General features: G+C 42.1%; 1 protein-coding gene across 3 annotated transcripts in view; it reads right to left on the bottom strand.

Moving 5' to 3' along the window:
* The window catches only part of hdac4 (histone deacetylase 4), a 151,841-nt gene that overhangs the window by 48,348 nt on the left and 91,150 nt on the right, over nucleotides 1-12,343 (bottom strand). For all 3 annotated transcript variants that reach the window (XM_030080429.1, XM_030080430.1, XM_030080431.1), the window contains 5 exons: nucleotides 4,398-4,526; nucleotides 3,375-3,481; nucleotides 3,018-3,137; nucleotides 2,143-2,356; nucleotides 330-550 (listed from right to left, as the gene is read on the bottom strand). In XM_030080429.1, coding sequence (XP_029936289.1) covers nucleotides 330-550; nucleotides 2,143-2,356; nucleotides 3,018-3,137; nucleotides 3,375-3,481; nucleotides 4,398-4,526 — 791 coding nt within the window. The remainder of the gene's footprint in view (nucleotides 1-329; nucleotides 551-2,142; nucleotides 2,357-3,017; nucleotides 3,138-3,374; nucleotides 3,482-4,397; nucleotides 4,527-12,343) is intronic.

The following is a 12,343-nucleotide window of genomic DNA, read 5'->3' as shown; positions in this document are numbered from 1 at the left end:
TGCTTCTTCCTCCCCAATCACACATACTCCCACGCTCACCCACACACCAAATAACACAGTGTCACATTTCCGGTGTGGCCATATATGGAGGCAGATTCCTCCAGAGTGCAGTTGCCAAGGTGACGGGGAGATGCAGGCACACAGACAGACAAGACTTGCAGGAGACTTGCCGACTGCCGGCTGATTCATCCCTCTCTTGGAATACTGACAGGCAAGATTCACAGACGCCAAACATAGCAGGGACATGTAGATGGACAAGTGCACAAACACTAACACACACACATCCACAGACACGCAGATGCACTTACACACACATGCATGCAAAGTACCTTGTTGATGATGTGCTGTTGCTGCTGCTGCTGTTGGAACTGCTGTTTGTGTTTCTCCAGGAATTGCTGGTGCTGTTGTTGGACCACCAGCTGCTGCAGGGCCTGGGCCTGGCCACACTGCTGCTGGGGCAGAGGGGCCGACTGGGTCCTCCCGAGGGGACGGTGGCCCCGCACCAGCTTAGAGACAGAAGGTGATGGCAGAGGGAGGCTGCCCAGACCAACTGTGATAAAAAGGCAGAGACTAAGATGAGCTGAAGAGGAGGCACAGGTGAGGCTAGGCAGAACCAGTGTTGGGAAAAGTTACTTTTGAAAAAAAGAGAAAATGATTTGTTGCATTACTTATTCTTTACCATAAATAGTATTTTGTTTCTCTTCATCAAAAATAACTCATCATGGTACTTTTGTACCAAATATACTATATCTTGCTGTAAACAACACAAAAAAACCAAGAGACTGAAAACACCTTAAATGTAACCTACACAGGAAGTGAGTAAGCAATTGTCTGATGACATCATATTAAAAAGTGTCCCAACCGGATCTGAGAGTACCTTTCATTCCCAAACAGCTTATCTGGGGTCCGACAGCACCAAAGTCAAGAAACTGGGAACCATTCATCTTGTAAAATGGAAGTTTTTTTTATGATTATTTATTTATTTTGTGCTGATTTTGTGATGGTCTACCACAAACTGGCGTGGTGGTGAGGAGAGGACGCTGGCGTGGTTTGTTCACCACTTCTCTGCGCGCGATCTATCGACTATTGATTATTTTTCATGGACTATTTATTTAAATTCACAGACTCGGATCCTACACATTACCCATCATTTTCCTGAAAAAATGAGTGAGCACCTAACTATGGTGGTAACATTACAGTCTCTGCCAATGCCTCTTTTTTTGGCTCAGATTCTTGTAACTTATGCTGGAAAGATCATAACGAAACCAATTCTTTACCTCCAAGGTAAGGACATCTCTACTGTCTCCAGCAGGAACAACACAGAAGTTTAGTGCAGTTCCCAGCCAATAGCAGGCTTTGTACAACTCCAAAATGTCATTGAAATAAAGTGACACTCACTGCAAGTGTGGACATCTTAATTGCAACTAATGGGTACAAGTTATTTGTTTATGTCATTGCTTGAAACTTTTTGTACATTTATTACACAAGCTCATCCTGGTTCTTTTGTTGTTTTATGAGCTTCGGTTTATTTGAACTCATTTGGTTAGAATAAATGCCTAACTTTTGCATCTAGGGTACTTCCAATCTCTCTCTCGTATATTCTGGACCATTTTTGTAAGCCCACTTTTTATGTTTTAAGTATCTAATCTAACGATACCTTTCATGTACTATCAAGCATACTGAGTTGTAGTCCTTCAGTCGGCAGCATGAAGGACTACAACTCAGCATAAAAGTAACAATGTTGAAAATGTGAAAAGTAATTAATAACAGATTAACAGAAAACTTCATGAGTGATTGCCACTCTCATGAAGTCAGTCATGTACATATGTAAAGTGATATGTATAATCAACTGTTTATTCACTTTCTGTATTTGTTGTGTTTTGTCTTGATCTTTCTAACTGTCTGTGAGTTCATATGTGCCGCGTGTCTATCAATCAGCTGCCATGTACTTTTTTTTTTTATTTGGTGAACTGAATGATTCTAAATCTGAAACATACAATTTAGCTTCATGGGCAGTGTAGCAGATAACATGATTAGTTTCATGTCATAATGATCAAATCAGTTACACGGAGTCAACAACTGAAGAAACATCTACTGAAAGCTGAGAAGATAGAGGAAATGATTGTTGCAGTGACTACTGACCAAGTGGATTGTGGGCCTGCTCCAGCAGTACCATGTGTTGGAGGAGGGGGCTGTGACCGGCCGTTCCTCCTCCAGCCCCCTCCCTGTCCAAAGCAGAGGCTGCCAAGTAGGAGGGCAGGTGGGCAGTGGGCAGGAAGGGAGGGGTCAGAGGAATGCCCTGCTGTAACGCAGGCAACGCCAGACGACTCTCACCATCTTGGTGTCCTGATACCACCTAGACAGAGTTTGAGACAGAAGGAGAGAGAAAGAAAGTGAGAGTGAGAAACAGATGGATGAAAACAGAGAGGGATTAAGAGAGAGACAAAGGGAGGGAGAGAGAGAGAGAGAGTGCGAAGGAGAGAGGAAAAGAGCGAGAATCCGAGAAAGAGAGAGAGAAAGAAAGCGGGCACAGCAAACAGAGAGAAATGTAGAGGAATTTATCACTGTTTCAACAAGTGTGCTCTAGTGGGCTCTATGTGCCTTAATGGCACACATCTCTGTCATTCCCCTAACAGTGCATAATGCAAAAACGATTGCTCTGACAAAAAAACAATACACGTACCGTAAAGTGGTGCTGCACCAGGGCAGCTGAAAATGAAAATAGTTCACATCCTCACAAATGTTACTATTTTGCAAGTAAAGGTCATCTGATGACTAAAAACTAGATAATTCTCCACAATTTTGGAACCCAACAAAGCTGACGACAAAAACACAAATGCTGTGATTATCAGTCAATTTGTGATTATTTATTTATATGATACCTTTCTACTATTAAGTATGTGACAGCCTCATGCTCTGCATTCTTTTCATGTGCAGCACTGGGCTGAGCGGACTGATACCTGACATGACATGTTGTTGTACTGTATCATATCAGATTGTATATTAGGTGAACTCACAGTGTTAGCAGGGCCAGTGGCTGGCAGGCCCAGGGTGATGTTGGGCAGAGAGGGGGACGTGTAGAGAGAGAGCTGGCTCACTGAGCCTTCCCGAGCAGCCAGCCTCTGGAGAAGGGAGGCCTGGACACGCACACACGCACCACACACACACACACACACACACACACACACACACACACACACACACACACACACACACAAATTGTCAGACACATATTTATATAGTTTGTACATGCACAAGATACTGCATTATACCTGTTCTTCCCTCTATAGCTCTCATGCACACTTGAGCTTGAGCCCTCAGTTAAAATAAATAAACAAGCATTCACTCACACATACACACACACAGTTTGCTACCTCTCCTGGGCTGCTCGAGATGGTGACCCCGTTCTCATTGGGGATGTTACTAGAGCTGTTGTTGGGGGAGCTCGGGCCTGAGCCTGGTGCACTGCTGCAGGCTGACTCTGGAAAACACACAGGACAGAGAAGAGTTCTTCATGTCGGCCTAGGCCAATCAGATTTCCAGGCCAAATCCCATGAGCCTGTCATTTCTCATTCATGCTACCATTCTAGAAGGTATGAGATTATTATTATTATTATGATTATTCTCATCATCATTTTAATTTGGAGCACATCAAAGGAATAGCTCACCTAAAAGACAGAAAAAAACAAGACATTTCCCTGCTCACCACTTACTACCGTCATGGACAAAGAGTTTCACTGGAAACTATTTTCCTGCCGAAGAGCAATGGCAAACTGCATCTATCCTCATCTAATTCATGCTCGTTGGGGCAGATCAATATAATTCGCCAGGGAATAGTTTCCAACAAAACTCTTCACCTCTGAGCACTGTGGATTATGCAAGGAAACAATGTCATTGTCACTGGAAAGAGCTGCTACTGTTTTTCAACACATACAGTTTTGAAGGTCTGAGCTCCACAAAAGAATAACCAACCAGTCCTTTTGTAATAGGATGATGGGAGAGAGGGAAGTCTCCCATGGAAATCACACATAAACTATCTGGAAGGACAGACTGAAGCAGCAGTATGTGGGAAAACATTTTTTTTGTATTTTGGGTGCACTGTTCCTTTAATCACTGTCCTATACACAATAGAAATTGTTTTTTTTGTTTTTTTTGTTTTTTTTTTACAGAAATTAAACATGCCCCCAAAGCTCATTAAAGAGAATGAAAGTGATTAATGTTAATATGATTAACTTACAGAAAGTAAAACAATAAAAATAGCTGTTATAAATTAAGAGGGTTACGTGTCAAAGACAAAGACAAAATAATTCGCTTATCTCTCAAAGTATTAGAAAAATCAAACATAGTGCACCACTATCATTGACAATAAATTAACCAGACAGAAGCCACCAGCTCACCAGCCATGTCCAGCGAACGTTTCTTGGCTGTTGCAATGGGACCATCTTTCCTGCGGAGCAGAGGGCTGCTGCGGCGCTCAGTCACCTTCTGTTTTAGCCGGGATCGCAGCTTCAGGTTGGGCTCTGAGGCTGGAAGCATGCAGAGACAGAAGAGGGACAGGAAGGAAGGGTTTTAACCAAAGAGTTGAAGTTGTAGTTTTGTTTGAAAATAAGGTAAATCATTTGAAAAAGTAACACCCAGTCCTACAAAATGACAGAATGTTGAAATTGTGATACAAGGAAACAGAAGGCATCTTAAGTCTGTCATTGGCAAAATGATAACTTCACAGACTGGATCGCCTGAATTTTAGAAATAACAAATGAGGAACGAACAAAAGCATCCCATCGCCGTCAAAGGATTTAGAAATTAACTCTTAAATTGCTCATGAGACAGATTAGGATTTCAAAGGATTTCAAACTAACTGCAGGGGTGCTAATGGTTTGGGAAATCCTTTAATGAGATTTTTCCTTCAGTCTATTCTATAGTCAGTTTCATTCTTCAAAGAGTCAACAAGATTAAACTGATGTAGAAAAGATGGAATTAAGGATATAATTGCAAGAAATCATGTAGAAAAATCTCCAAAAATATGGTTTATTTATATATGTGTCTTGAACAGCTTGCATTCTTTCTTTACATACATCTGTATATGCAAAGGGAATTTTATTCAGTGATTTAGGTACAACATGATCAACTATACCCAAGCCTGTCAAAATGTGCAATGGCAGTACAAGACATACAGTGCAGAGGTCAATCCAATGTTCAGATGCATGCACTACCATATACTATAATATGTGAATTTTTAAGATTTTACATAAAGAAGATTGTAAGGGGCTATCAATACAATTCTGCACACTGTTTTTATTGTATCTTTGAAAACAGTGGGAACCTATGATTTCTGAGAGAGAAACCTTGCAGTAGCTTGACTGCAGCAACTACAATGGCATGTTGTGCCTTTTCATGGGCAATAATGGCAAAGGGGACAAAGCTAAAATTGCATTGGTGTTAATGTAGCCAAAACTTAGATAGAAAAAAAAAAAGGTTATCGTTATAAATTGTTATTCTGAAAGCATTTGTAATATCCTCCATTCTTTGCACCTGATGAACTGAGGAATGTAGACTGGTGTGTAACATATCACAGCGCACTCTTGAAAAGGATTTGTCATTTTCATATTCACTGAGTCTGATTGGGGCATTACACATTTCTGTAACCTCTCTATCCAATGTGCGTTTTTGCATTGTGTGTTATCAATATGTGCTGATATAAATGAAAAAAAAAAAAAAAAAAAAAGCATAGCAGTGCCGTAAATAAGGGTTTCATTTCCTCTGGGGTCACACACTAAAAATGTATACACTTCTGGTGCCATAAGGTACTTAGGGCGAAAGCATCCAGCAAATTGCATAAGTTAAAATTGTTATGTCCCAAGCTAGACACATGGATGTATTAAAATTTTCATTTTATGTAAAACTGTAGTTCTGACAATCAGCTATGTGGCGGATTGCTGAACCACACAAGTGGGAGCTTGTTTGCGGGCATGTAGTCAGGCTAACGAGCTCGTCCCTATAGGCCACACTGTACGTGTTGGCAGACAGATTGAGGAGCTGAGGTTAGCCGCCACCATGTGACAGTGGGAAGCGCTGCAACAAGAGGGGAAGCAGCCAATTGGCAGCTTTCTTGACCCCACACTTAATGATGCTGCCTCCACGCTCTGCTAATGAACACTGCTTGTTTCCAAACACCCTCAATTAGAAAAACTGCCAGTGTGTGTGCGTGTTTGTATGCGTTTGTGGGTATGGGGTGGTGTGTTTGTCTATTCCTATACTTCGCCTGCAAACAGAAGCTCCCATTCTGAATTTGCTGTGTGTAATAGAGGTGGTGCGGAGGGCAAGCAGCTACACAAGAGCGAGTTGGAAAAGAAGAAAGCATAATTCTGGGAATCTCGTCAGGTCAGGGACAGGGGGTTGGCCTTTTCTGGCTGATCACCCTCTGATGTCTCTCTGCCAGACAATCCCAGACACAGGCAGCTTTATTCTCCCTTTCACTGGCTTTCTTTAGTTCAAGTAGTTAGAGCTGGACTGTTGACCAAAGGTTGACCCTGTGCCCGCTCTATGCCCTCGTGTCAAACAGATCCACGTGCTACATTCATTAGCCTCAAAAGAGAAGGGCCTTTTGGGCAAGTATGGCACCAGAGGCCACAATTGGTTCAAGACCTTGGTGCGAGTTTAACAGGCTTATTGCAAAGAAACCTTTCTGCCCCTCCCATTGTTTCCTGCAGCCTTGAATGCTAATCAAGGAGAGATGAGACTTCACCTTGTCTTAATGCATTTGAAAGAGGTACAGGCACTCACTATGCTTTCTGGTCACTGGGGATGAGATGACCTTTTGTGAGTGTGCGGGATCTATAATGTATAAGCACTTTTTGCAAATGCATTTTCAATTTTAAGGGGAACATGTGCTAGAGCTTATTAAACTCGATTATAAAAAAAAGTAGTGCTTCTTATAAGTGTAGGGCGCTCTTCCAAAAGTCTTTGTTAAGAGGATTGGGGCGGGTCAGGATAAGATGCCATGCATTAGCTGAACTGGACAGCTGGGAGACTGTGAGGCAACATTCAAGAGTGTTGTGTGGTCCAGTTCAAATTTTCAAAAGAGGCTAAAGCAAGGAATAAAAACTGGACAAAATTATTTGTCAATTGGTCAAACAAACAACATCCTCGACATAATCTGTTTTCCCCATTAAAAAGGATCTAGCATCATTCTAGGTGTGAAAAACACAGATTTTAAATGCAGTTTGCATTACATGGACATCACATGAATGACATTTGCTGATTAAGCCATACAAAGAAAATACTACCCATTTGTCAATGATCATGGGACAATAAATGTACACAGCGAATCAAACACTTAAGTGTGTTCTATTAATTCACTATTACTTTAGATGACATCTATGAACACAATGCTTACTACACTGTATAGAAAAGCTCAAATTTGAGACATGGCATCTGTGCTGCTACTGCTGAAAGTGGAGATAAGTTTATTTTATTATGTGCTCACAGACATTTCAATTCATTTCAGTGCCGTACGTAAGGGTTTCATTTCACAACTGGTATACAGATGTCACATATAACCATCACATCCGTTTGGCCGCTCATCAAAAGCATGAAAAGGTGCTCATAAGGGCTAGTAAAACATCTGACATATCTGATCTGAGTGGGAGGGCTGAGTGAAACCACTACGGTTTCATCTGTTTGCACTGCATTTGAGTCCCCGTTGCTATTATAGTTTGTGTGCCTGTACACTAAGTAGCTCTGAATGCTGGGCAATAATCTGATGTTTTTTTTATCAAGAGTGATTCACAAAGAGAAAGCATACAGCAGTTCACTATCTTGTTCAAAGGGAGCCTGACAATGCAAATATTGGTGATGTGTGTAGTAAACCTGCCTCATTTTGCTTGTGGGGTGGGCACTCTCTACCCAAAAGGCTGCAAATCCACGAAAAACAAGCTCCTGAAACCATGTTTTTTGTCACCATGACAAAAACACTGTAAGCTGCACTTGACAAAGTGATTTTGACTGTTTTTTATTAGATTTATCAGGATTCAGAAAACACTATTTACCTCCACTATGAAGATTCTACTGACGTTACGCTAAGGGGGAATTTTGGGAAGTAGATCTGGATGATCTGGCGGATGGCCAGGAGGGGAGAGACAGGTCGCAGGGAAGAAGGAATGGAGGGGTGGGTGAAAGCTGTTTTTGTGCCAGTGCTGTGTTCACCATGAGTAACTAGGAGATGGATGGAGAAGTGGTGGAAAGGATGGAGGGATAGACAGAGGAGTGGGTGAAGGGATGAAGGGAGGGACGGACAGAAGGGAGGAAAGATGAGTGGATGTGTGACAGAGGGGGGAAAGTCAGAGGGATGGAGTGAGAGAGGAAGGAGGATAGAGGGTGGGGCAGAGATTGAGGGAGGCAGTGGTGGGGGGCTGTGTTCACATAGGCAAAACGTGTGTGTGTGCGTGCGCGTATGTGTGTGTGTGTGTGTGTGTGTGTGTGTGTCTGTGTGTGTGTGTCTTGCAGCATGTCCATGCAGAGTACTGGTAGCCATGGGGGTGTTCATCTCAGGACACGGTGACTTTGAAGGGTGTTAATGCCGGCTGGGCACAAGCACACAAGTGCATACACACAAACACGCACACACACTGCAGAAGCCCCAGGCTGGCTTTCTGCTGATGCAAGCATTTAAATGTAGCCCTCTCTCACTCCCTCCCCTCCATCCACCCATCTCTCTCTCTCTCTCTCTCTCTCTCTCTGTGTGTGACCCCCCACCCCCAACTTCTCTGCTGCCCCTGCAATTTCCTCTCTCCTTCATTTTTGTGCATCTTCCACAACCCCGTCCAATGCCCCCATTCTCTGTTTGCTTTCAGACTGTCATTGTTCTGACGTATAACTTGACAATGATAACCTACCTGTATTTGTTAATTTGATATTACTAGGTGCAGAAGAAGAGGATGAAGAAGTAGAAGTCATTATTTCTTCACCAAGGATGTCTGCTATAACTGACAAGTGTTTCTCTTAGCATGCATTCCCTGTGTATACATGAGATTGCCGACATTACTGCACACTTCTTACCATACACACTTCTTGATTTTTCTTATCCATGCTCACATCATCTGCTAGCAACTAACGGTAGAAAGCCCTGCAAGTTAGTCAGTCGCCATCTCTGCCCGACCTGTAAAAGTGGTGCTTAATATTTCAAAAGGGAGTGGAGTAGGAAACTGGTTCTCTGATACAAAACATATTGATCAGCCGCTCATCTGCTTTGACAGATGGGAGTCCCGAGCTGTCAGAGTCATGCTGGGGGAAGCCGTGCTGGTCCTCCAAGGAGAGAGAGGGAGGGAGGTAATTTATGGGAATCAATACAGCAGTTTGCCGAAACTCATCAATGAAGCTTTGGCTTCCCAGAAATGCCATGTTTTACTCCTATGTGTGTGTGTGTGTGTGTGTGTGTGTGTGTGTGTGTGTGTGTGTGTGTATATATAGATAGATAGATAGATAGATAGATAGATAGATAGATAGATAGATAGATAGATAGATAGATGCCATCTTGACCCTCACACAGATGCGTAAGTATAGTCTAAATTGATAGTGAGTGGAAAATTTTATATGGACACTGACTGATAATCTGTTATGATGAAAAATTAGAAAATGCTAATGCTGACCTGATGTGATTCCTACTGAGTGGCAATGCATAAAAATTACTGTGGTGTTTTTTTTTTTTTTTCTCCTTGGAAATTTCCTTGCCTGGATCACCTTTGCAATTTTTTGAGACTGTCTAATTACTATAAAACCATTAAAATATTTACTTTTGCTTTAGCATTTTTCTTCTTCCTCTTCCTCTCTTTTTTTTTTTTTTTTTTTAAAATAATTACATTGCTGGCATTTCTGCTTTATTTGACAGTATTTCAAGTAGAAAGAAACAGGAAAGGCAGGGTGGAGGGGATGATGTGGAGCAAAGCCTTGATAGTCCTAACAGTCATGGCAAAGATATGCTTTGATCAAAAGGATAAACCAGATAAATTTACTTGTAAATCTCTTTACAGTCACGGTAACTTAGAACCGGCTCTTTGATTCAGAGGCGTCAATTAATAGTTACTTAAAGTTTCCAAGACGATAGGTGCCTTGGAATCAAAACATTCAACCTTTACATCTCCCCACTGAAGACATGAAGTGGATATGAGGAAGCGTGGGACACCGAAGAGCCGGCTGACATTTTCCCGGCTGACAGTTAAAGCTGATGAGCCCTTTTCGTGGAGGTGACAAGAGGCCGTTGAAATCATCAGCCTCCACCACTCATCACACTGACACCCACTGCATGAGCGGGCAGGGTGGGTGGAAAGGCAAGTCTTGATTTTTTACATTTACATTTTAGCCGTTTATCAGACACTCTTACCCAGAGCAACATACTATGAGTACAACAGCAGAATTGAGCCAAAGTCCTTTATCGGCAGCATAACGTACTAAATACTGGACCGAAAATACCGATTATATACTCATTAACAATGGTAGTAGGGTTTGGTTTAGATTAGTGGACAACATTTAAAGGGATGGTAAACCAAAATATGTCTTTTTTCAAGTTGTGTTATTTATCATCACTATTTGTAGATAACATCATTAAACAACAAGAGGCTGAAATCCTTTCTATGTAAGGAGCATCCAATTGATTGATTTCTTGAGTCAAACGATTGGCCTGGATGGGATTTGTTTTTTATATTGACCCTTCAGTTGAACCTGCACCTCCATTACTCTCAGCAAACAATAGTAACAGTAACGGTTAGCTCATCAGCACAGCACGCCAATTTTGTTCTTTTCTTGGAAAGAAATCCACTGAGGATTATTTTACCAGCTCTTTAGCTAGCTATGGCATCAATCGTGAACTTTCTCGAATCAGCTCTAAAACTACAAGCCTCCAAAGTATAAGTGTTTTGCAAGTGAGCTCTTCAGCATTTTTACATATGAACTGGGTTTACCGTCCCTTTAAAATACAACTTAAAAATATAGTATCTCAGTAGCAGTCAAAGATTACACAAAAAGTTAGGAAAAAAAGACAACAATAGAGACAGATTTCAATGGAGGGGAAGACAGGAGTGAGTGTGCAGGATGAGAGTAAGAAGGAAGTCAACTCCAGTGGCAGCAGAGGAAATGGGTCTGTGGGTGGGAGGTTAGGCAGCAGAGCGGAGGGAGATCCACCAAGTAAGAGCCAAAGTGTCCGTTCTCAAGCTAGACACTAAACCCCTCCCTGCTCAATGCTGTAAATAAGCTGCTCTGGATATGACTGTAGGTTAATTGGACAAAATGTAAAATTCAACACCCAGCAATGGGTTAAAATAACCAAGGAAAACACCTGCAAGTGACAGAAACAAGACTGTGAGAATCGTGCAGGTATTAAATGTTAAGAGCTGGAGAAAACCTTGTGCTGTAACTGCGCTAAAATGAAGAGCAACTGTTTTGTAAATGAGTCATGACGGGACTGTGGGAGAGGTTCTCTCTGTAATTGTTGGTTAACTGTAGATGGGAATGACAACTTTCCCTTTAGGACCACATTGGCTGTGACAAACCAAGGACTACATATCTGTGTGTGTGTGTGTGTGTGTGTGTGTGTGTGTGTGTGTGTGTGTGTGTGTGTGTGTGATAGAGAGATTGAAAGAGAGAAAGTTTATATGTATGTGTGTGAAAGGAGTGAGACAGTGTGTGTCTGTCATGCAGGCCTAACAGACTTCCTGCTGCAGCATTCAAAGTGGCCCTCTGTGTGTTAGCAGCCATTATCGCAAAGGCTCTCAGACTCAGACAAGGAACCACTTGTTGAAATATTGCCAGGCCCCACCGGACAGAAAAGGATTATTAACATACATTTAGAATTTACATACGTAAATTCCCAAAATGGGTCATCATGGGCAAGAACGTCAGTGGTGACGGCACCAGCCATGAGAGAAGCCCACAGCTGTGGTGACCGCTGACACACACTTCCTCCTGCAGACCATTTATCTCCCAATCTGTCTAATCTGATCTGTGTCCTCCCACTGCTGACAGAGCGCTCCCTTACCATTCACTCAGTGTGTGTGTGTGTGTGTGTGTGCACTCATGTTTGTGTATGTGTGCATGTGTTGAGCATACCCTTTTTTCCAGCTCTTCATAATTTACACAAAGCAAGCACCAAGCAACCAAATCTCAAAAAACAAAATCTGTCAGCAATAATTTTCCTGATTCTGTCAAACTCACTGGAAGTTGTGAAGATTTCTATGTCCCCATTAACACCCAAACTAATTTCGGATTCTGATTTAGGCATTCCAAAGAGTCCAGTTGTGCGCCCACTCCTGTTTTATGTTGTCTTAAGTTGTGCGCCAGGATAAATCATTCC

The sequence above is a fragment of the Myripristis murdjan genome, chromosome 21, assembly GCF_902150065.1.
Source record: "Myripristis murdjan chromosome 21, fMyrMur1.1, whole genome shotgun sequence".
Taxonomy (NCBI): Eukaryota; Metazoa; Chordata; class Actinopteri; order Holocentriformes; family Holocentridae; genus Myripristis; species Myripristis murdjan.
The sequence above is the reverse complement of the archived record's forward strand: the minus strand, read 5'-3'. Positions and strand labels throughout refer to the sequence as shown.